The sequence below is a fragment of the Phyllopteryx taeniolatus genome, chromosome 7 (assembly GCF_024500385.1).
Source record: "Phyllopteryx taeniolatus isolate TA_2022b chromosome 7, UOR_Ptae_1.2, whole genome shotgun sequence".
In the NCBI taxonomy this organism is placed as follows: domain Eukaryota; kingdom Metazoa; phylum Chordata; class Actinopteri; order Syngnathiformes; family Syngnathidae; genus Phyllopteryx; species Phyllopteryx taeniolatus.
The window spans coordinates 543,424-568,684 of NC_084508.1; the positions used below are offsets into that span (position 1 = coordinate 543,424).

The following is a 25,261-nucleotide window of genomic DNA, read 5'->3' on the forward strand; positions in this document are numbered from 1 at the left end:
GAAAGGATGGAAATATCTGTAGTGAAAAGGAAATAGCTGTTTTGAACACTTTTTTCCAGAAGAGGCAGGATAATAGGTTGACCTACAAGAGCGGAGGTAGAAGCACGCAGTTGGATTACATCTTGTGCAGACGATGTAATCTGAAGGAGGTTAGCGACTGTAAAATAGTGGTAGGGAGAGTGTGACAGCTAGACAGCATAGGGTGGTGGTGTGTAAAATGACTCTGGTGGTGGGGAGAAAGATTAATAAGACAAAGGCAGAGCAGAGAACCATGTGGTGGAAGCTGAGGCAGGAAGAGTGCTGTGTGGCTTTTCGGGAAGTGGTGAGACAGGCGCTCGGTGGACAGGAGGAGCTTCCAGAAGACTGGACCACTACAGCCAAGGTAATCAGATAAACAGGCAGGAGAGTACTTGGTGTATCTTCTGGCAGGAAAGGAGAGAATGAGACTTGGTTGTGGAACCTCACAGTACAGGAAATCATACAAGAGGTTAGCTAAGAAGAAGTGGGACACTGAGAGGACCGAGGACAGGAGAAAGGAATACATTGAGACGTAGGGCAAAGGTAGAGGTGGCAAAGGCCAAACAAGAGTCATATGATGAAATGTATGGCAGGTTGGATACTCAAGGAGAAAAGGATTTCTACAGGTTGGCCAGACAGAAACATAGAGATGGGAATGTGTTGACTGGTGCTAGTAGTGTGCAGGACAGATGGAAAGAATACTTTGAGGAGTTGATAAATGAGGAAAATGAGAGAGAAGGAAGAGTAGAAGAGTCAAGTGTGGTGGAGCAGGAAGTGCCAATGATTAGTTAGGGCCAAGTTAGAAAGGCATTAAAGAGGATGAAAAATGGAAAGGCAGTTGGTCCTGATGACATTTCTGTGGAGGTATGGAAGCATCTAGGAGAGGTGGCTGTGGAGTTTTTGACCTGCTTGTTCAACAGAATTCTAGCGGGTGAGTAGATGCCTGAGGAATGGAGGAAAAGTGTGCTGGTGCCCATTTTTAACAATAAGGGTCATGTGCTGAGCTGAGAGAACTACAGAGGAATAAAGTTGATGAGCCACACAATTAAGTTATGGGAAAGAGTTATGGAGGCTAGACTCAGGACAGAAGTGAGTATTTGCGAGCAACAGTATGGTTTCATGCCTAGAAAGAGTACCACAGATGCATTCTTTGCCTTGAGGATGTTGATGGAAAAAGTATAGTGAAAAGTGATGGAAATACTTCGAAGACCTCCTCAATTCCACCGACACGCCTTCCCATTAGGGAGAAGAGTCTGGGTTCTCTGAGGTGGGCTCTCCTATCTCTGGGGTTGATGTCACCGAGGTGGTTAAAAAGCTCCTCGGTGGCAGGGCCCCGGGGGTGGATGAGATTCGCCCGGAGTTCCTCAAGGCTCTGGATGTTGTAGGGCTGTTCTGGTTAACACGCCTCTGCAACATCGCGTGGACATCGGGGACAGTGCCTCTGAATTGGCAGACTGGGGTGGTGGTCCCCCTTTTTAAGAAGGGGGACCGCAGGGTGTGTTCTAACTACAGGGGGATCACACTCCTCAGCCTCCCTCGTATGGTCTATTCAGCGGTGCAACATCGCGTGGACATTGGGGACAGTGCCTCTGGATTGGCAGACTGCGGTGGTGGTCCCCCTTTTTAAGAAGCGGGACCGCAGGGTGTGTTCCGACTACAGGGGGATCACACTCAGCCTCCCTGGTAAGGTCTATTCAGCGGTGCTGGAGAGGAGGGTCCGTCGGAAAGTTGAATCTCAGATTGAGGAGGAGCAGTGTGATTTTCGTCCTAGCCGTGGAACAGTGGACCAGCTCTACACCCTTGGCAGGGTCCTCGAGGTTACATGTGTTTTGTGGACTTGGAGAAGGCGTTCGACTGTGTCCCTCGGGGGGTCCTGTGGGGGGTGCTTCAGGAGTATGGGGTACCGAACCCCCTGATACGGGCTGTTCGGTCCCTGTACGACCGGAGTCAGAGTTTGGTCCGCATATCCGGCAGTAAGTCAGACTCGTTTGCGGTGAGGGTTGGACTCCGCCAAGGCTGCCCTTTGTCACCGATTCTGTTCATAACTTTTATGGACAGAATTTCTAGGCGCAGCCGAGGCGTAGAGGGGGTCCGGTTTGGTGGCCTCAGTATTGCATCTCTGCTTTTTGCAGATGATGTGGTTCTGTTGGCTTCATCAAGCCATGTACTCTCACTGGAGCAGTTCGCAGCTGAGTGTGAAGCGGCTGGGATGAGAATCAGTACCTCCAAATCTGAGACCATGGTCCTCAGTCGGAAAAGGGTGGCGTGCCCTCTCCAGGTCGGGGATGAGATCCTTCCCCAAGTGGAGGAGTTCAAGTATCTCGGGGTCTTGTTCACGAGTGAGGGAAGAATGGAACGGGAGACAGGCGGAATGGTGCAGCGTCTGCAGTGATGCGGACTTTGTATCGATCCGTCGTGGTAAGGAAGGAGCTCAGCCGAAAGGCGAAGCTCTCAATTTACCGGTCGACCTACGCTCCTACCCTCACCTATGGTCACGAGCTGTGGGTCGTGACCGAAAGAACGAGATCCCGGATACAAGCGGCCGAAATGAGTTTCCGCCGCAAGGTGAAATTTCAGTCCAAGTACTTTCATCACTGATGGCATAGCCCTAACAGGCAATCCCTTACTTCTCAATGTTCACTCTCTCACCACGATGAGGTGTGAGCCAGATTTTGATTGGCATTTTTCCAACAGTTAAAACAATGGTAATCAATACAGCGCATAGTCCATGTTGAGTGAAGACGATGATGTGAATTACACGTATAAAAGAGAAGCTAACATTAAGTATTTTTGGAACAACCCGTGTATAAGTTGCTTCTTTTGCTTTTGTTGTATGGTAATATGTATGTATATGTAATGCAATCATCTTTAAACTTATTCCGGTCTTTTAGATATTATTTAAGTAATATTAACCGTAGTAAAGTGACTCACTATAGCAACACCTGATTGGAAAGGCTGAAAGTAAAGAAAAATGTCATCAGTTTTTATATAGCTATAATTCCTTCATCTTTTTATCCATATCACAATAAATCACATTTTTTACCTACAAGGTAAAACTGTTGCCTTCAGTTAGATAAAATCATGATTATTTCTACTCCCCTGCAGGTTTCCTGAGTACTGGCGACCAGGCAGCAAAGGGAAATTATGGTTTGTTAGACCAAATCCAGGCTCTTCGCTGGACCAGTGAGAATATTGCAGCCTTTGGTGGTGATCCTTTACGTATAACTGTGTTTGGCTCAGGGGCTGGAGCCTCCTGTGTCAACCTTCTCACACTTTCTCACTACTCAGAGGGCAACCGCTGGAGCAACACCACAAAAGGTAAAATTTACAAGCCAAATGGGAATGTGTGAAGCAAGCAGTGGTGGGTAGTAGAGCGCTACATTTAATTTTTAACGTAGTAACTTTTGGGAAATTTGTCCGAGTAGATTTAATTTAACATACTTTTTACTCATATTCAAGTATTTGTATCAAGAAGAAACGCTACTCTTCTCATATGACATGGCGCTCGCTACATTGCATTTGTTACTTTTGATTGTCTAAACCGGGTTATTTTTACTGGTGCCTGCATATGTCGCTACTGTCGGGGAGCCAAATCAAGTGTCATGCTGTTTTGGAGGGCTACTTCATGAATTGCATTAGTTTCAACAGGGACACCACATGTGAAGCCTCAAGAATGGTCAGGGTAGTGTTCACACAACTGGAAAAGCGATAATTTAGAGTTTCGTATCGTAACAATATCTTGCCCACCCCAATTTCATATTTTTATCACAACAAGATGAAAATTGATGCTGAACCACAGAGGGAAGGGTTTGAACCCCTCAGTGTACTGGGGACTTATTTCTTCCGTTCTTCTGCCGAGTTGCATAAGTGCGCGTGTGTGTGTGGTGTGTGCGGATCAGTTCAGACAACAGATGATTGGTCGTTGCTCGGCTTTTATGACCTATCGATGTGCAATCAGTTACCAGCACTGATTGTAGCTAAAAGTGTATGCTAACAGTGAATCCTCTTTCTTAGAGGTGATTATTTAGCCTTATTAGGAGAAGCTTTCCGGCCATCCGTTGCTCAAGGTGAAGGAATATGAGTAGTTGGGAACGATAGGAGGCGCTGGGGCGGTTTTGCAGTGTGAAACGTGAACCCACGTAGCTCTTTCAGCAACCTCCTTCAGCAGCCTCCTTTTCTCATTTTTTGAGATCTGTAGGCCTCATTCTCACTACTTCAGAAAAACAAAACAAAACTCTTCGCTCTACAACATCACAGCGTCACACTAGTTAATTATCAACCCTCAAAAAAAAAATTTTGCCACAACTTATTTTGCCCCGCAGCCACAGCTCACAACGCATTACATAAGTAATAACACACACACAGATATATACATACAGTATCCACAGTGAACAAACAACGCTCTTTCACCAAACACTTGGCCAAGATTCCACTAGTCGTCTCTCAAACACCACACACATACATAAACACACTAACACACTAACACACTAGTAATCAGCAGACCGCACAGTCACTCACACCAGTCACTCAAATTGCCCGTAGGTGTGAATGTGAGTGCGAATGGTTGTTTGTTTATATGTGCCCTGCGATTGGCTGGCAACCAGTTCAGGGTGTACCCCGCCTCCTGCCCGATGATAGCTGGGATAGTCTCCAGCACGCCCTAGTGAAGAGAAGCGGCTCAGAAAATGGATGGATGGGTGTTCATCATGTATTTATATCAATGGAATTAACCATGTATTTAACCAGAATTTTGATTTATCTAATTCCCAAAAAATAATAAACCTTGATTTATTTAAATTTTTCAGTCATCAATTAATGCATTTTAATTATTTTTCCCTGACCAAATGTCCATTACCGGGATAGTTTCTCGAAACCTTTAAAAATTACAAATCACCGTCCTACATTGCAGGTGATTCCTCGATCACCATCCCTTAGGCCCTCGGTCAAGTTACACCATCCGGCCTACTGTAGATTTGTTCAAGCAGTCCCAAACTGCTACACCTTAGGTCCAAGACCAAACATCTACAACATCTTACGTGGGGAATAGATCCTCATACAAAGTAAAGTTCAAGTAATAATTCTACTTTTCAGGTAGTTCAATATTCTTATCTGCATTAGTTATGGTTGTTATCCCTCGTCTTTTGTTGTCATGACAACAAAACAAACAACAAAAGAACATAAAGACAACAGCACTGAGCGATCCAAATAAAATGCTAATTCTGTCAACTTGGACAGTGTTATCAGTGCCAAGCATGTTTTCATTGTAGAAAAATAACAAAAAGAAACAGCGGATATTGATGCAGTGTGTAGTTGTATATCACCAGTTCATCGTCGCTTTGTCTGTGGGGCCGCCGGGAGTCACCCAGAGGTCGGATAACTGGGTCCCCCACCATCGATCGCCACCATGAGTGCAAAAGTCTTGCCCTTTTATTTATCTTCTTCCAACAGTCTCTGATCCAATGTCCCTTCTTTCCTCAATGGAAGCATCTTATACCCCCTCCGCGTCCCCTCCCTTGTCCAGTATCCGGCCTTGACCTCCTCAAATCTGGTTAGTGAGGTGTGAGGTACTGCAGCAGGCTGTGTGAGGAGAGCACCGCGGAAGTGCTGTGTGTGAAGAGCTATGCTGTGGGTCTCAACACACTCCATAGATTTTTCCCCATATTTTCCCCTCGTATGGGTCATGACAGTTAATGTATACACTGGTAATCCTGTTGTGCTCTTTCCTCTTCCGATTTCCAGTACTTGTTCGAACCGCTGCACTTTTTTACAACACTCGAACGTCTTTGAAATTGTCGAGGACTCAAACCCCTCATTGTCGGGGACTAGAACCGCTAACCCCTGGACTCAAACCAGGAGACTTTAATCCAGGATTTTAACCTGGACTTTAAGGACTCGAACCTTACCGATGAAATGTGGGGAGAGCATTTACCAGTACCACTTAACACAAATATAAGATTGTTTCAAATACAGTACACCATATGAAATGGTCCAATTTTCAAGGAATTACAATTTTCTCGACCGTAATTCTTTGTTTGGTCCGTTTGGATCCTGAGGTGACAGCCGACATCCAGAGCCCCGGGAGCCCCCCCGTCCTAATTCTTTGGGTGGAGGCAGGACTCGTGCGTTGGTCCTGTATAATCAATCACTCTTGGGGTCCCCTGGATCAGTGATCAATCCTAAGTTTGCACTTCTGACACCAACTGTTTGGGCAAATCTTTTTCTGACCGAACAAAGAAGGATGCAAACTTGTCTCTGTGGGTTTTTATTACAACCCCAATTCCAATAAAGTTGGGACGTTGTGTTAAACATACCATATTTTCATGACCATAAGGCGCACTTAAAGAAGTCTTAAATTTTCTCCAAAACGGCTTATGTGTGCACCGAGTTCCAAAATCTGTAAATGTTGTTGTGTGACTTTAATGAGCGCTCTGCTTGACTGGGAGCATTTCCTGTATAATCAATCACTCTTGGGGTCCCCTGGATCAGTGATCAGTCCTAAGTTTGCACTTCTGACACCAACTGTTTGGGCAAATCTTTTTCTGACCGAACAAAGAAGGATGCAAACTTGTCTCTGTGGGTTTTTATTACAACCCCAATTCCAATAAAGTTGGGACGTTGTGTTAAACATACCATATTTTCATGACCATAAGGCGCACTTAAAAAAGTCTTAAATTTTCTCCAAAACGGCTTATGTGTGCACCGAGTTCCAAAATCTGTAAATGTTGTTGTGTGACTTTAATGAGCGCTCTGCTTGACTGGGAGCATTTCCTGCCGACACGCTGCTTATATAGAGGAAGGCGGATGTGACTGAGGACAGCAAGCGGACGTAAAGGGGGAAGGGTGCGCATGAGAGACGCTAGGCATCATGGCCAGGGGACTACAGATGAAAACTAGCCTTCTGGCTAATTCTGGCTTTTTTAACCATGTGTACTTCATGTGTTTTATGAAATTGCATTGTCCCCTTTCAAAAATAAACTGATAAACTGAAACTGAAAGACACGCCCCCCAGTAGGTATGTCGTTCCAGTATGTGCATCGGTTTGGCAAAGGACCCCTGAAAATGGCACCTACGAAGAGACACGATTACGAAGCACAGTTTAAACTGCAAGCTATCAGTTATGTGGAGGAACATGGAAATCGAACAGCCGCGAGAAAATTCAAGTGGAGGAAGCAGGAAAACGAACTTCGCCAAGTCGAGAAGACGGAGCTGAGTTTCCACAGAAACAAGGCGAGGTGGCCCGAGTTGGAAGACCAAGGATATCACCTCATGGGGTCAGGAACACTTCAGAAAGCCAATGTCAGTAAATACAGTTCGGCACTACATCCGTAAGTGCAACTTGAAACTCTACTATGCAAAGCAAAAGCCATTTATCAACAACACCCAGAAAGGACGCCGGCTTCTCTGGGCCCGAGCTCATCTAGATGGACTGATGCAAAGTGGAAAAGTGTTCTGTGGTCCGACGAGTCCACATTTCAAATTGTTTTTGGAAGTTGTGGACGTCGTGCCCTCCGGGCCAAAGAGGAAAAGAACCATCTGGACTGTTATGGACGCAAAGTTCAAAAGCCAGCATCTGTGATGGTATGGGGCTGCGTTAGTGCCAATGGCATGGGTAACTCACACATCTGTGAAGGCACCATTAATGCTGAAAAGTACATACAGGTTTTGGAGAAACATATGCTGCCATCCAAGCAACGTCTTTTTCATGGACGACACTGCTTATTTCAGCAAGACAATGTCAAACCACATTCTGAACGTGTTACAATAGCGTGGCTTCGTAGTAAAAGAGTGCGGGTACTAGACTGGCCTGCCTGCAGTCCAGACCTGTCTCCCATTGAAAATGTGTGGCGCATTATGAAGCGTAAAATACGACAATGTAGACCCCGGACTGTTGAACACCGAAGCTGTACATCAAGCAAGAATGGGAAAGAATTCCACCTGCAAAGCTTCAACAATTAGTGTCCTCAGTTCCCAAACGTTTATTGAATGTTAAAAGAAAATCTTTTTTGGAACGTGTTGCAGCCATAAAATTCTACGTTAATGATTATTTGCTAAAAACAATGAAGATTATCAGTTTTGAAATATCTTGCCTTTGTAGTGTATTCAATTAGATATAGGTTGAACATGATTTGCAAATCATTGTATTCTGTTTTTATTTGTTTAACACAACGTCCCAACTTCATTGGAATTGGGGTTGTACAAGAAAGAAAGAAATCTTTGCAAAGAGAGGAAAAGGTACAAGTCATGAGTTGTTAACCCTTACTGAAGCGCAAGCAAAGAAGCACCTTTGTTATTCAAAAGTGAGAGAGACAGAGAAGAAAAAAATAAACAAAAAATACACCCCTCTCATCCATCCATCCATTTTATGAGCCACTTCTCCTCACTAGGGTCGCGGGCTTGCTGCAGCCTATCGAAGGGCATATACAAACAAACAACCATTCGCACTCACATTCACACGGGCAATTTAGAGATGTCAATTAACCCACCACGCATGTTTTTTTTGGGATGTGGGAGGAAACCGGAGTGCCCGGAGAAAACCCACGCAGGCACGGGGAGAACACGCAAACTCCACAGAGGCGGGCCAGGGATTGAACCCGGGTCCTCAGAACTGTGAGGCAGACGCTCTAACCAGTCATCCACCATGTCGCCACCCCTCTCATTCCCACAACAATTTCACACAATTAGCTTCGTCCAGCTGCACTCGAAATTATCTTTGTGGGAATGGGTGCATGCACAGGATGAGAAAGGTAGAGAAAAACGGGAAGTAATCAAAACAGTCCTGAGCACATTTGCAAGGACACACAGAAGTAATGTGCTAAGAGCTATGGAACAATAAAACATTCAAAGGTTATATAAAACTAAAAAACTAATATGTGATGTATATGAAACATAATTTTTCCAAATCACGTGTCATATTTTCTGCGTCCTGTCATACCAGATTCCCTGTTGTTTTGTATTGGTAAGTGTTTAGTTTCCTCAATCCGCTTTCTTTGCCTTTTTGTTTTTTAAATAAATCATCCTTTTTGAGTACATTCTGCACTCCAACCTTGCTTCCCTACTTCCCTACACTTCAGTCCACCTTCTTGCCTCAAACACCACACAAAAATTAACCTTGATATTCGCTTTGTCGGAATTTTTGCCAAGCGTGACCAACACAACGCCTTGGTCTGGTTTAGATCCTCTTTTTGAATCCAAAATACAATACAGTGAAAACGATAAGTAGACAATTACCGCGGAAATTTTGAAGGGCCTGATGACACTGGTAAATTCAAATCCGCATTTTTCTTGATCATTTTGGGTCGCTTCTTGTTCAATTTGGGGCAGGAGGTTATTTTTGGGACACTTCCTGTTCATTTTGGGGCACTTCCTGTTCAATTTGGGGGCACTTCATATTCAATTTGGGACACTTCTGGTTCAATTCCTGTTCAATTTGTGGGACTTTCTAAACATTTTGGGGCACTTCCTGTTCATTTGAGGGCACTTCGTGTTCAGTTTGGTGCACTTACTGTTCAATTTGGAACACTTCGTTTTCATTTTGGGGCACTTCCTATTCATTTTGGGGCATTTCCTGTTCTATTTTGGGGCACTTCCTATTAATTTTGGGGCATTTACTGTTCATTTTAGGGCACTTTCCTTTCCTTTTGGGGCACTTCCTGTTCATTTGGGGGCACTTCCTGTTCATTTTGGGGGCACTTCCTATTAAATTTGAGAATTTATGGAATGGGAATAGTGCACGGGATGGCTAGAATGAGCTGAACATGGTTGGAATCGGTCAAAAAATAAGTAAACTGCAGGGGAATTTTGAAAAAAAAAATTATTTCAGGCTCGCTGCTCTCCTTGCCGCTCTCCCCGCCGAGATAGACGACAACGGAGTGGAGAGATTCAACTTCGCATACAGACGCTAAGTGAATCACAAGCCCGGCTCATCAAAAGCAAGACACAGGCATTTGCTTTTGCACGCCGACGCTAAGTGAATTACCAGCACCCGGAGCATCAAAGCGCAGACAAAAGATACCAAGTTTGCACCAAAACGCTAAATTAATTAGCTTCCACCACCAGCCACCCCACAGACCCTCACAAACTCCTCCCTGCTGCGTTGGTGTGACAGTCAACCAGTCAAACCGGGACAATGGACGGGTTGCTCGCGACACCCACAGGCGACGGAGCAGCACAGCAGACGCGGGTTTATTAACCATAGTCTTTACCGGACTCGACTGGGATTTAATATTTTAAGAACTTTACATGAACGCCACGAGTGACTGTATTTCTGCAAACTTGAATGTAAAATCCATTGTCAACTGAACCAGATGAAATGTTTCACTCCACACCACACAAATGCCACATTGCAAATATTAGTGTTCTCAACAATCACATAACATTTGAAACATTCGTTACAGGTATTAAAGAGGATGGGTGAGGGCAATGCAAAGTGGGAACAATGGTCTCGTTATCTTAAAATTCCACTGGTTTTCAACCAGCGGCCGACTGGTTAGAGCGTCAGCCTCACAGTTCTGAGGACCCGGGTTCAATCCCCGGCCCCGCCTGTGTGGAGTTTGCATGTTCTCCCCGTGCCTGCGTGGGTTTTCTCCGGGCACTCCGGTTTCCTCCCACATCCCTAAAACATGCATTAACTGGAGACTCTAAATTGCCCGTAGGCATGACTGTGAGTGCGAATGGTAGTTTGTTTCTATGTGCTCTGCAATTGGCTGGCAACCAGTTCAGGGTGTACCCCGCCTCCTACCCGATGACAGCTGGGATAGGCTCCAGCACGCCCGCGACCCTAGTGAGGAGAAGCGGCTCAGAAAATGGATAGATGGATGGGTGAGGGCAATGCAAAGTGGGAACAATGGTCTCGTTATCTTAAAATTCCACTGGTTTTCAACCAGCGGCACGGTAGACGACTGGTTAGAGCGTCAGCCTCACAGTTCTGAGGACCCGGGCTCAATCCCCGCCCCGCCTGTGTGGAGTTTGCATGTTCTCCCCGCGCCTGCGTGGGTTTTCTCCGGGCACTCCGGTTTCCTCCCACATCCCTAAAACATGCATTAACTGGAGACTCTAAATTGCCCGTAGGCATGACTGTGAGTGCGAATGGTAGTTTGTTTCTATGTGCCCTGCGATTGGCTGGCAACCAGTTCAGGCTGTACCCCGCCTCCTGCCCGATGACAGCTGGGATAGGCTCCAGCACGCCCGCGACCCTAGTGAGGAGAAGCGGCTCAGAAAATGGATGGATGGATGGTTTTAAACCACAAAATAATCCTAAAATTAAAAGTAACACTCAGAGACAGTCCAGCTTCCCTGGTGGCACCGAAGGTGGTTGGAAAGAACCCCTCCCCCCACCCCCCCACACCTTTTATCTCGCTTCAAACAAAAAAGGCCGGAGTTATGCTCTGAGTGTCAGCTCTTGTCTCATCTGACCAACTTGCAGAAGACTAACCCAGGCAGGACGCCCACCTCACCACAAGGTGGCAAGGACACATCGGACCATCCCCGACTGCAGAGCATCCTGCAAGCGCTCCGAGCTACCCTTTTAGGGGGCCTGAGATTGCCCTGGGGGATGGAAGCGAGCATAATGAGCCCGCTCCGAACGTCTTGCGAGCAGAGACACCCGGGCTCCGGCCATCCTGCCTGTGAATTTTTTGGGCCCTTTTTTTCTTTTTCTTCTTCCTTTCTGCGAAATCCACCTGTTCCCCGTGCGGCCCGGGCCGGCCGAGCACCCGGAAGCTTGACCTGCGTGCCTCAATTGTTCAAGACACATAAATCCAACATTGCGGTCTACTAAAAGTACAGATTAGTGTATATTTGGGTTTAAATTAACGCTCATTCTACCAATCTCACATCACAAATCAGTTTCCTTTGCCAATTGCCTTTGTTTTGTGTTTTTCTGTATTGTTTCCCTGTAGATTCCCAATGTTAGATCATTCAATTTTCCATAAAATTCACTACCTGCATTCTTTTGTGTGTTTGGATTCGAGCAAAGAGACCTCTGGCCGTCTAGAACTCTTATCAAAATTTCAGAAAGTGTAGCAACCTTCAGATTACGAGACTGATAAAAGGTTTTCTCGTCACTTCCCCTAAATTTTATCCACATAAAAAGTGACATGGTGCCCCCTTTTACTCGATAAACGCTGTAATTTATAACGCTGTAATTTAAAATTACGCTAAACCGGAAGTAACGCAGGCGCTTCCAGCTCATTCTTTTCGCCTAAATTAATTGTTTTTATTTAACCCGTATATGCTAAAAAAGACTCTTAATTGCCCGTAGATATGAATGTGAGTGCGAATGGTTGTTTGTTTATATGAGCCCTGTGATTGGCTGACGACCAGTTCAGGGTGTACCCCGCCTCTCGCCCGGAGATACCTGGCCAGGATAAGGCTCCAGCACACCTGCGACCCTAGTGAGGATTAGCGGAATGGAATGAATGAAACTTTCAGGCTTTCACTTTGAAAATTTGGGGAATTTGGGGAAAGGGAAAAGGTCACGGGATGGCTTAAAACAGCAGAACATGTTGAAGTTGGAATGGTTCAAATCTGTCAAGAAATACGGAAACTGCAGGTGAATATGTAAAATTTTTAAATTTCAGGCCTTTATTTTGAAAATCTATTGAATTTTTGGGAATAGGAAAAGTTAATGGGATGGCTTGAATGAGCTGAACATGTTGACGGAACGGTTCGAATCTGTCGACAAAGGTTAAAGGAGAAGGGAATAATTTAGAACAGGTCTTTAAAGTTGTACATTTTATGGGTATTTTAAAGTTGAAAAATGTGAAATATGGATATGTACAGTATGTGTGCCCAGATGTGACTAGTGCTAAAAATATTTCCAGTGAGTGTGTGCTAGGTGAGTGATTAAGAGGCATGGCTCCTGCAGGTCAGGCCCATCAGGCAGGACAACCACAGACAAAGAGGGCCATCCCACCCAGCCCCGCAGCACCGACCCCGGGACTCCTCCCACATTCCAGCCAGCACCCACTACCCGACCCCGAGTGTGGGAGGTATACCCCCCTCCCCAAATCTGGCAGGGACGAAAGCCCCACAGCCCACAGGGGACCACCCGGCCCACCGACGAGAACAGGAGGAGGAGACCGCAGTGGGACGCATGGAACGGAGACAAGAGGAGGAAGCAGGCCCGAGGAGCGACAGTGGGGGATGAATATTGCAAATAGCGTTGGTGAGAGTGGACATCCTTGTCTGGTTCCTCTTTGTGAAGTAAAACTGGGTGTAGCGTTTATTGGATTTGTAAAAAATTGTGCGTAATTTAGAAGAAAACGATGTGTTGGAAGCGGCGCTGTCACTTCCGGGTTATCGTAATTTTAAATTACAGCATCATAAATCAAGATATTTGATATATATGAGGGGCACCACGTCACGTTTTTACAAGTTTAACTTGAGGCGAAATGACGACAAACCTATGTAATCAGTCTCTTATCGGAAGGTGGCTACATTTTAGATACTTTGAGTTCTAGACTTTCTATAGGTTTCGTTCCGAGCCCAAACACACACATAATCAATGCAAGGGGTGAATTTTATAGAAAATTTAATAATGAAAAGGGGTTTCTACAGGATAAAACACAGACAAACACAAAACAAACAAGGTATCTACGAACATTGGCAAAGGAATTGATTTGTAACGTGAGAAGAGCAAAATGGGCGTGTAGTGAATGCATATAGCTGAGGACTCCTGGTCTCGTTAATATAAACCCAAACATGCACTAATCCGTACTTGTAGTAGAACGCAATGTTGGATTTACGTGTCTGGAACACATTTGAGGCAGGCGAGTCAGGCTCCCGAGTGTTTGGCCGGCCCGGTCCGCATCGTGAGCAGGTGGATTTGACGGAAGGGAGGGAGGAAAACCAGGAGGCCGACGAGTTCTCAGGCAGGACGTCTCTGGGGCGATGTTCGGAGCAGGCGCGTTGCGTCCGCCTCCGTTCTCTCAGACTGAGTTCGGGCCCCCAAGCAGGGTGGCTTGGAGCGCTTGCAGGAAGCTGCAGCCGGGGATCGTTCGATGTGTCCTTGCCACCTCAGGTGAGGTGGGCGTCCTGCGTTGGTCGGGGTGACCAAAAAGACTTCTGCACCCAAGATGGCGCCTACCAGTGTGGTCGCCTCGGTAACGCGCTCTCTAGTATTGTCTTTGTTTTTGTGTTTTTTGTGTTTTTCGTCCGTCTTTGGAGACCTTACACGACTCACTTACACAAGGGGAGACCTGCTAACCATCAAGGAGTCTACTCCGGACTTTCTGTCACCAACTTTCGAATATCCGCTCAGTTTTTTCCCCGAGTTACTCACCGGAGCGGCGTCCGCGGTTTTCGGCGCATGGAGACGGAAGCGTCGCCACAGAGGGAAGCGAGCAGGCATTCAGGTGAAACTCCGCAAGAGAGGACACAGATTGGCGTTCCCGTCGATCCACCTCGCGAATGTACGCTCCCTACCCAACAAAATGGACGAGCTTCATCTTCTGTTAAAGACCAGTAAAGACTTCGGACGTTCCGCGGCCATGTGCTTCACGGAGACCTGGCTTTGCAACGCTGTACCCGATGGCACTGTTATGCTTCCCGGTTTCCATATTCATCGAGCGGACCGCGACATGGAATCATCGGGGAAAACAAAGGGCGGCGGGATATGCCTCTATATCAACGAAAAATGGTGTACGGACGTCACGGTGCTCAGCACACACTGCAGCCCGCATTTGGAGTCGCTATTCGTAAACTGTAAACCATTCTACTCCCCACGTGAGTTCGCATCATTCATTCTCGCTGGCGTCTATATTCCGCCTCAAGCTAACACGAACGCCGCATTGCTAACGCTCGCCGATCAAGTCAACGAAATTGAAAAAAAACACCCCGACTCACCCCTCATTATTCTCGGGGACTTTAACAAAGCTAAACTCAACCACAAACTCCCTAAATACAAGCAGCACATCGACTGTCCTACCAGGGAAAATAATACTTTAGACCACTGCTACACCACGGTAAAAAACGCATACCGTGCTATACCTCGTGCAGCCTTGGGCTCGTCTGATCACTGCTTAATTCACTTAATACCGACGTACAGGCAAGAACTTAAATGTGCGAAGCCTACAGTGAAAACAGTCAAAAAGTGGACAAATGAAGCCAAGATGGAACTTCAAAGCTGCTTAGACTGCACAGACTGGAGTGTCTTTGAAAATTCAGCTGGCAGCCTGGATGAATATACGGACACTGTCACATCCTATATCAGTTTCTGTGAAGAGGTCTGTGTTCCAACAAAATCATTTCGCACATTCAACAACAATAAGCCGTGGTTCACTGCTAAACTTAAGCAGCTTCGCCAAGCTAAGGAGGACGCATATCAGAGCGGGGACAGGGCCCTGTATAATCGAGCTAGAAACCAGCTGACCAAAGAAATTAACATTGCAAAGAGGATCTATACAGCAAAGTTGGAAAAACAGTTTAGCGCAAACGACTCTAAATCAGTCTGGCATGCATTCCAGTCGCTGACTAATTACAAGCGACGATCCCCCCAAGCTGAGAACAATAGCACACTAGCCAACGACTTGAATACCTTCTACTGCAGATTTGAAAAGGACAGTTTCACACCACACACCAACCCGGCCGCACCCGCGACCACAATCACACCTCTGACCTCTGCGTTAACCATCCATGAACAGGATGTGAGACGCATCTTCAAACAACAAAAGATTAACAAAGCGGCAGGCCCGGACCACGTGTCTCCATCCTGCCTCAAAGTCTGCGCGGACCAGCTCGCGCCAGTCTTCACTCAGATCTTCAACAGATCACTGGAAATGTGCGAAGTTCCATCCTGCTTCAAACGCTCCACCATCATCCCAGTCCCCAAGAAACCTGCAATCTCGGGTCTGAATGACTACAGGCCTGTCGCTTTGACATCTGTGGTCATGAAGTCCTTTGAACGTCTTGTGCTGGACCACCTCAAGAGTGTCACAGGTCCCCTGCTGGACCCCCTGCAGTTTGCCTACCAAGCGAACAGATCTGCGGATGATGCAGTCAACATGGGACTGCACTTCATCCTAGAACACCTCGACAGTGCAGGGACCTACGCGAGGATCCTGTTCGTGGACTTCAGCTCAGCGTTCAACACCATCATCCCTGAACTCCTTTCATCCAAGCTTCTCCAGCTCAGCGTCTCACCTGCCATCTGCCAGTGGATTTACAGCTTTCTGACGGGCAGGACACAGCAGGTCAGGCTGGGGGAGGCCACCTCATCCACACGCAGCATCAGCACTGGGGCGCCCCAAGGTTGTGTCCTCTCTCCGCTGCTCTTCTCTCTCTACACGAACGACTGCACCTCAGCGAACCCGACTGTCAAACTCCTGAAGTTTGCAGATGACACCACTGTCATCGGCCTCATCAAGGACGGTGACGAGTCTGCATATCGACAGGAAGCGGAGCGGCTGGAGCTGTGGTGCGGCCGACACAACCTGGAGCTGAACACGCTCAAGACTGTAGAGATGATCGTGGACTTCAGGAGGCATCCTTCGCCACAGCTGCCCCTCACGCTGTCCAGCTGCCTTGTGTCAACCGTCGAGACCTTCAAGTTCCTGGGAATTACAATCTCCCAGGACCTGAAGTGGGCGACCAACATCAACTCCGTCCTCAAAAAGGCCCAGCAGAGGATGTACTTCCTGCGGCTTCTGAGAAAGCATGGCCTGCCACCGGAGCTGCTGAGACAGTTCTACACAGCGGTCATCGAATCAGTCCTGTGTTCTTCCATCACAGTCTGGTTTGGTGCTGCTACAAAAAAGGACAAACTCCGACTGCAACGGACAATCAAAACTGCTGAAAGGATTGTCGGTACCCCCCTACCCACCCTTGAAGACTTGCACGCTGCCAGAACTAAGACAAGGGCGTGCAAAATCCTCTCGGACCCTCCCCACCCTGGTCACCAGCTCTTCCAGCTCCTTCCCTCAGGTAGGCGCTACCGATCAATGCAAACTAGAACTAGTAGACATTCCAACAGCTTCTTCCCTCTTGCAATCAACTTCTTGAACAGCTAATTTACAATTCCATTACAACAAGCTGGCAATTTTTTGACTTGAGTTCGTTGTCACATTTCTGTATTATGTATTACTCGTGCACTCACTGTAGTTGTCTCGCCGTGCTGCACTATTTGCATATAGTGGCCACTCATGCCAGAGTAGCATCTGCTCCATTTGCACACTGACTGAGGAGTATCTGTAACATTTGCACAACCATTGTCCCAGATTATCGCAGTACTCGTCACTTTAAACCGCATACACTCCTTGAAGTCTCAGTGCCCTTTGCACAATGGTCATTGCACCGGACTATTGCGATATTAGCCATTCGAACTGAGGACTCTGCATCTTTTTGCACAATTGTTGTTTGTTGTTGTTTTTTGTCAATGTCTTTATGTCTCCAAAGTGTTCTGTAAATTGACTGTCTGTTGTACTAGAGCGGCTCCAACTACCGGAGACAAATTCCTTGTGTGTTTTGGACATACTTGGCAAATAAAGATGATTCTGATTCTGATTCTGATTCTGATTCTGACTCCAAAATCTTCTCAACTTCTCCCAGCTCCGGCCCCTTTTATGGCCAGAGCAGGTCAAAAAGGGGGGGTTTACCCCCCTCCCTCCTTTTCTACCACCTCCGTGAACACCGAGGGGCTGCACTGCCATTTGGCTTTATTTTTCCATTCTAGGATTATTTTGTGGTTTAAAACCAGTGGAATAAAATATTAATTATTGGATTTAAGATAACGAGACCATTTCCCCACCCTGCATTGCTTCACGCTCATCCTGTTTCATACCTGTAATGAATGTTTCAAATATCATGTGGTGTGGAGAGCCTTACCATTTTCATGTGACATTTGTGGCGTGGGGTGAGACATTTCATCTGGTTCGGTTAACAACAGATTTGACGTTAGACATTCAAGTTTGCAGCAATACAGTCACTAGTGGCGTTCATGTAAAGTTCTTAAAATATTGACTCCCAGTCGAGTCACAGACTGTCTTATGAACCCATGTCTGTAGTGTCGTTCCGTTGCCCGTGGGTGTCGCTGTTGCCTATTCCAACTCCCAAGTAGCAGCACTCAGCAGGCTGTAGGTCCAATCCTTCAACTGGCGGGGAGTTAATTAACTTAGCATCCGGGGGAGAACCCAGCATCCTTGGGACTCTGATTTTAAGTCCCTGTCAGACGTGATTCACTTGGCGTCGGCAAATGTCTGTGTCTTGTTGAAGATAGTTTATTGTGTTAATCCGTTTAGAGTCTGCGTGTGACTCTGGAGTTAATGTCTACCTCGGCGGGGAGCGGCGGTTGTGCGAGGCTGGGGTGCCGGGTGGCATCTTTTGCGTGGCATGTCCGCTACATATCCCCCCTTCGGTGGCTGGATCCGGCTCGATGGCGGATATAGGCGACGTCTCGTTGAAGGATGGCACAGGTTGGCAGGAACACACACACAACAAGGCAGTTAACAAAGTACAACCTTAGTGCATATCACCCCCCTTATGGCTACAACAGTTGTTCATGGCAACTTCCAAAATAAGGTCAGCCTATATGTGTATATGGGTCAGGATTGATGTGTGTGGATGGATGTGTGTAGGTGTGGCTATTGGGATGGCAGTGAGTGTAGAAATACGGGGCCTGGACGGAGCTTAAACTAAGGGCAAGCATTACCTAGGTGTAGAGTTCTCAGTAAAGATCACAAAAAAAAAACAAGAGCAGAACTCAACGTGGCTCTACGGGGGAGAAAGAAAGAAAGAAATGGTAGCTAGCTCCAACTTGGCACGTAGGGGGCACAGCGTTCGGGAGTAGAACCCGACAAATCAATCAAGGAGAGGGAAGGTGCCAAGTAGAGGTTCTAATCTTGGGGAGAGCTGAATCCTAGTCTAGATTCAAAAGAGGATAGAGAGGTCAATGTAGGGCAATGTAGGTCAAGGAGGACCTCCTACCCTGTCTGTATGGGGTTAGGTTCGGGTTCAGTCGTTCTTTTCCTAGGGCAAATTTTGGGTCGCGCACAAGAGTACTGGTTCAGAAGACCCTGCAAGTTCTGAGTATTTCGGTAGAGCAGGTAGGAGATGCCGAAGGTCATGGAGTAACCGCGACTGACCAGGGCAATTAAGATGTTATCTGCTGCGGACCAGGAATCCATGAGCGGGAGCTCAGGTGTGCTGTCCTCAGTCCTAATAGCGCGTAAAGTGTTGTCAATGTGGGTAATGTCAATCGCCTGAGTTCCTTCAAACTGAATCTGTGTAAGCGTCAAGGATCAACTTCCAATATGTACTGTCCGAAAAAGTTAGAAATCTCGATTTCACTCTCATAATTTTCGGTTGGCAGGTGGTAGAGGGCAACGTCCTCAATATGCAAAATGGCATCTTTGGTGACGTCGAGCCACATGGTTTGATTTGGGCTTAGGGCTGGTATGTTGACTAGCCACTTGGACCCAACAATTTCCGCGTGAGTAGTAGTAACCTGGTAGCGAGGTGTAGCTTCTGCTCTACACCGCGACCCATCCTTCATGGACTTCAGGCCACAAATCCCAACCGCTACATCTCGGATGAATGGCTTACTGGACACAGGTAATGGATGTCTTTGGTGAGGATGCACATGTGCAAATTTGGTGCCAGATACAGATCAGGGTTACTATCGTGATAGGCGACTACCGTGGGAGTATTGATTCGGACGTATGTGTCGCTTTGCCAGGTGCCAACATTAATTACGTCTTTTAGGCGATAGATGTTGCGGGAGTCGATAATTGGAAGAGTAACAGGAAGGCTACTTCTCGGAACTCAGGATTGACATACAGGACAGTGGAACTCACGAGAGAAAAAGCCAAGTGGGCTTGGACAGGGCTAATGGGGCTTGCCAGAGCTTCAGACAGGATGCTTTCGATTAAGCTCAGGGGAACCAAGTACGGAGGGATTCTACCCATTGCTTAAGTGGTCTATGGACGAAGATATTTCATGTAGCATGTCATTAATCAATGTGGTAACAATCTGTGTGTGAGCATAATCTGTTTGGACCACCGACAGTAGTTTACTTAGGATCTGTCTAGGTTGGTTCAGGATGACACTGTGAGTGTTGAGGACAAGGATAGTGTCTCCCCTAATGATTGGAGGTTAGGTGTTTGTCTCTCCATGTTGCGTCGGATGTTAGGAATTTCGGTTTGGAGTTCACCAATTTGTTTCTTAACCGTGTTTAAGCTGATGGCGTTAACCGTGGAGGTCCCTATGCTAAACAATGTGCTGAGGGAGGCGGCACCCATGAGCAGGCCCCCCACAAAACGCTTTGAACGTCTGGGGATTCCGCTGAATTACAATTCTAATTATTGGATTTAAGATAACAAGACCATTTTCCCACACTGCATTGCTGCACGCTCATCCTCTTTCATACCTGTAATGAATGTTTCAAATGTTATGTGGTGTGGAGAACATTACCATTTTCATGTGACATTTGTGGCGTGGGGTGAGACATTTCATCTGGTTCAGTTAACAGATTTGACGTCAGACGTTCAAGTTTGCAGCAATACAGTCACTAGTGGCGTTCATGTAAAGTGCTTAAAATATTGACTCCCAGTCGAGTCAGAGACTGTCTTATAAACCCATGTCTGTAGTGTCGTTCCGTCACCCGTGGGTGTTGCTGTTGCCTGTTCCAACTCCCAAGTTGCAGCACTCAGCAGGGTGGAGGCGTCTCTGTGGGTCAATCCTTCAACTGGCGGGGAGTTAATTAACTTAGCATCCGGGGGCGAACCCAGCATCCTTGGGTTTCTGCTTTGAAGTCCCAGTCAGACGTGATTGACTTAGCGTTGGCATGGCAAAGCAAATGTCTGTGTCTTGTTGAAGATAGTTTATTGTGTTAATCCGTTTAGAGTCTGCGTGTGACTCTGGAGTTAACGTCTACCTCGGCGGGCAGTGGCGGTAGTGCGAGGGTGGGGTGCCGGGTGGCATCTTTTGCGTGGCATGTCCGCTACAGATGTAATCCTATTTGTGGTGACTGTCGCTTTTGGCGAGTTGTATAATGTTGCTATCCAATGTATAAATGAGTCTCCAAAGCAAAATTGTCAAAGTACTGCAAACAGGAAAGGCCAGTTAACTTTATCAAAAGCTTTCTCTGCGTCAAGTGACGCTTTTTTGATAAAGTGATGATGATTGCATTTAGATTTTTACGCTGTGAATGTTTATTAAATTCAATCAACTGCTGACATTATTTGTGGAACTTTAATGAAAGCTGTCTGGTCATAGCGGATAATCGACGGGAATACCTTTTCAAGTCTCGCTGCGAGGGCTTTCGAGACAATCTTGATATTTACATTAATCACTGATAAGGGCCGATAATTAATCGGGAGAGTGGGGTCTTTACCTGACTTTAGTCATAATTTAATTGAAGCTGTGTTTATTTGACCTTTATCATTTATCTCCTTGACTGTTCTGAAAAATAGAGACGCTCATATTGGCCAGAAATATTTTAGGAATTCGAAGGAGATTCCGCCCGGGCCAGGTGCTCATCCCGATTGCTTATTTTGTAATGCGTTATGTAAATCTGTGCTGGTTAAAGGAACATAAAGACTGACTTTAATTGCCCTATTTAATATAGGAATGTTTAGATCCTTAGTTTCAATTTATTTTTTGTCTGGGTTGTTCGAAGATGCGTATAAGCTGCTATAATATTTATAAAATATTTAATTTTTTTCTAGCGGTGATTGTATACAGTTGCTGTTTGAATCTTGAATGACTGTAATTAATCTTTATTGCGCTGAAGTTGGTTTGCAAGAAATGTTCCCGATTTATTATTGTACTCAAAGTTAGTGTATCTTAACTGTTGTTGTAGAAAATCTGTTATTTTTGATAAGATGACATCCAATTGATGTTTTGTCTTTTGAAGTTGGTTTCTCAGCATATCTGTCGGATTAATTGCATATTCTTCTGTGAGGTATTTAATTTTCCCCTCAATTTCATTTTCAAATTTTTGTTCTTGTTTTTTCTTGTACGAAGAGTATGATATGATTCGACCTCTCAATACAGCTTTCCCAGTTTCCCACAGCAGAGATGGGGATATGGTTGTTGTTGAATTTCAAAAACTTGTGCCAACCAGTTCGTGTGTTCACACCCTGAACTGGTTGGCAGCCAATTGCAGGGCACATGTAAACAACCATTCACACTCACATTCACACCTACAGGCACTTTAGAGTTTTTCTTTAACCTACCATGCATGTTTTTGAGATGTGAGAGGAAACCGGAGTGCTCGGAGAAAAACCACACAGGCATGGGGAGAACCTGCAAACTCCACACAGACGAGGCCAGATTTGAACCCAGGTCCTCAAAAGTATGAGGCAGATGTGCTAACCATTCGTCCACCGTGCCGCCCCCATAATCAATCAATCAATCAAACAATCAATCAATCAATCAATCAATCAATCAATCAATCAATCAATCAATCAATCAATCAATATTCACATTGAAGCAGTTCACCCACTTTTATTAACGATAAAGAACTATCCTGACCGTGTGTTCGCCTTGGTTACGTGGTCTCTCGTACTGTCTATGTTTTTGTGTTTTTCGTTCGTCTTTGGAGACATTACACGACTAACTTACACAAGGGAAGACTTGCTAAACATTAGGGAGTCGACCCCGGACTTTCTTTGACCAACTTTCACAAATCCGGTCAGATTTTCTTACTTACTTATCGGAGGAGCAGCCGCGGTGTATGGCGCATGGAGGCGAAGGCGCCACAGAGGGAAATGAGCTGGAGTGCAGGTCAAGCTCCGTAAGAGAGGATTCCGAATGCCGCTCCCGTCAATTCACCTCGCAAATCTATGCTCCCTACCCAACAAAATGGATGAGCTCCATCTTCTCACAAAGACCAGAAAAGACGAGGGATGTTCCGCCGCCCTCTGCTTCACGGAGACATGGCCTTGTGAACTCCTTATGACGGGGGATTCTGCCAGACCTTCCCAGCAGACCCTCACAATACATTTGGGCTTACCACGTCGGACCGGCATCTTCCCCCACCATCGGAGCCTGCTCACCACCAAGTGGTGATCAGATGACAGCGCCACCCCTCTCTTCACCCGAGTGTCCAAGACATGCGGCCGCAGGTCCGATGACACGACCACAAAGTCGATCATCGAACTGCAACCTCGGTTGTCCTGGTGCCAAGTGTATGTGTGGACACCCTGATGCTTGAACATGGTGTTCGTTGTGGACAATCCGTGGTTTGCACAGAAGTCCAATAACAGAACACCACTTGGGTTCTGATCGGAGGGGGGACGTTCCTCCCAATCACGCCCTTCCAGGTCTCACTGTCATGCTGTTGCAAACCCATATTTTGTGCCTTCCCCACATCCTAATGCATCATCACTCTTTCCTTGCCCTTAGTTTCTTTTGTCAGTCCACAATACCTTAATCAAACCGTCTTTGCAGAAACAGGTTCTCCTCTCCCCTTCATCAATGTGACCCAACATTTTGATGGTTTTAAACCTACTAATGATTCGGATATGGTGCCTTTGTTTGGCCCAGTTCACATTCGCCCCGGAGTGAAATTTTGCTATGAAAAAGACCCTATTTGGCCAGCGCGTGTATGTTGGGAAGGTACCAAAATCTCATTGCCAATCTATATCAGTACCATGCACAACCTTTGTCTCTAATTCCTCTCTGAACAAGGTGGATGTAATCATGTTTCGTAATTTTCCTTTTTTATGTGATACATTGTTTAATATAATCAAAAGGGGGGAGCTGAGTTGGAAAATATATGTTTTATATCTACCAAATATTACTTCAATTAGTTTTATACAACCTTCACGTGCTTTATTGTTCCATGTTGTAACTGCTGGCTGTTTTCCGGCCGTTTTGTGCATCCTGGTTGTTTCCAGCGATGTCGTGACAACTAGCTGTTTTTCGATAAAGATAAATTGAGTGCAGCTGGACAAAGATAATTGTTTTGCTTTCCTTTGTTTCTCTGTCTCTCTCACTTCTGTATAACGGAGGTGATTGTTTTGCTTAGCCTTCAGTAAGACGTGACAACTTGTAAGACTTGCACCTTTTCCTCTCTTTGGAAAGACTTTTCTTTTTTCCTTGTAATAAAAACCCACAAAGACAAGATTGCTTCCTTACTTATTCTGTCAGAAAATATTTGCCAATACAATATATTTGACTTTAATGTAATCCCACTTAATATATAAAGCATAAAGTGGACATTTGTGGTGATAGTAATGATTTAGCCACGCAAGATGGTTCATTTGTGACATGTCATTGACTTCACCGAGAAACGATTGTCTTATTTCTCCCAAACATTCCTACCTCCTCCTGCATTGCTCCTCTGTCAATATCCTGGCTCCTCGATGGAATTTCTGGTGGGAGGAGCTAGCATGTAAACAGATGAGATAGGACCTAGTAAGTTCCAAATATAGAAATGAGATGCACCCATTGTATTGACTGTTCAAAAGTAAAGTTAACTCAGAAAAGAGAGTTTCTTAAAAATAAATGGATGTACCAGTACTTTTCTATGCTTCCAGAAGCCAGCTAAAAACTGTTGTGTCTCATATGTTGCGGGACCGTGTCTTTATTAACATTAAGCAGCACATTTAGCAGGATATGGGAGAAAACCAGAGTACCCGGAGAAAACCCACGTAGGCATGTGGAGAACATGCAAACTCCACACAGGCGAGGCTGGATTTGAACCCATGTCCTCAGAACTGTAAGGCAGATGTGCTAACCAGTCGTTCACCGTGCCACCTCATGGAAATCCGTTGAGAAATTAGCAGGTTACGCTTTATTTTCAATATCCTTTGATGGGAAGGTTGCCTCCACAAGACCCAGTTATTTATCTTATGTACATTATAAGATTGTTACCAGTATATTATTAAAGTGCCTGCAATGCTTTGTGTGACCCATGACTGTTTTTTTTTTTTTTTTTAGAAAGCTAGCTTGTTAAGTCTGGAGCGCAAAGCGAGAACCATGATAGGAGGAGGATTACTGTATCTGTATGTTGCGATGAAGTTGTAGGGACTCATTGTTCCAGGGCTGGGACTCATTGTTTCCAGACATGTGCCTACTGTATGGGACTCACATAGTCTCAAGTGTAAAATGATCATTGTAGTAGCTTTTGAATAGTTCCATTTGTAGACACTTGGTATTTGAAAACTGCTCAAAAGTAATAGACTACTTTTTTCACAAAATAAGCATAATAAGTAATAATAAAGACAATAATAAAACAATAAATAAAAACAACAATAATAACCCTACCCAGAAGCCCAATACATAATTGTTCATTCAACTATAT

The 25,261-nt window shown here is 45.7% G+C and overlaps 1 protein-coding gene across 5 annotated transcripts in view; it reads left to right on the forward strand.

The window, feature by feature from the left end:
* Window positions 1-25,261, forward strand: part of nlgn1 (neuroligin 1) — a 345,371-nt gene that overhangs the window by 207,471 nt on the left and 112,639 nt on the right. For all 5 annotated transcript variants that reach the window (XM_061780578.1, XM_061780580.1, XM_061780579.1 and 2 more), the window contains one exon: window positions 3,124-3,336. In XM_061780578.1, coding sequence (XP_061636562.1) covers window positions 3,124-3,336 — 213 coding nt within the window. The remainder of the gene's footprint in view (window positions 1-3,123; window positions 3,337-25,261) is intronic.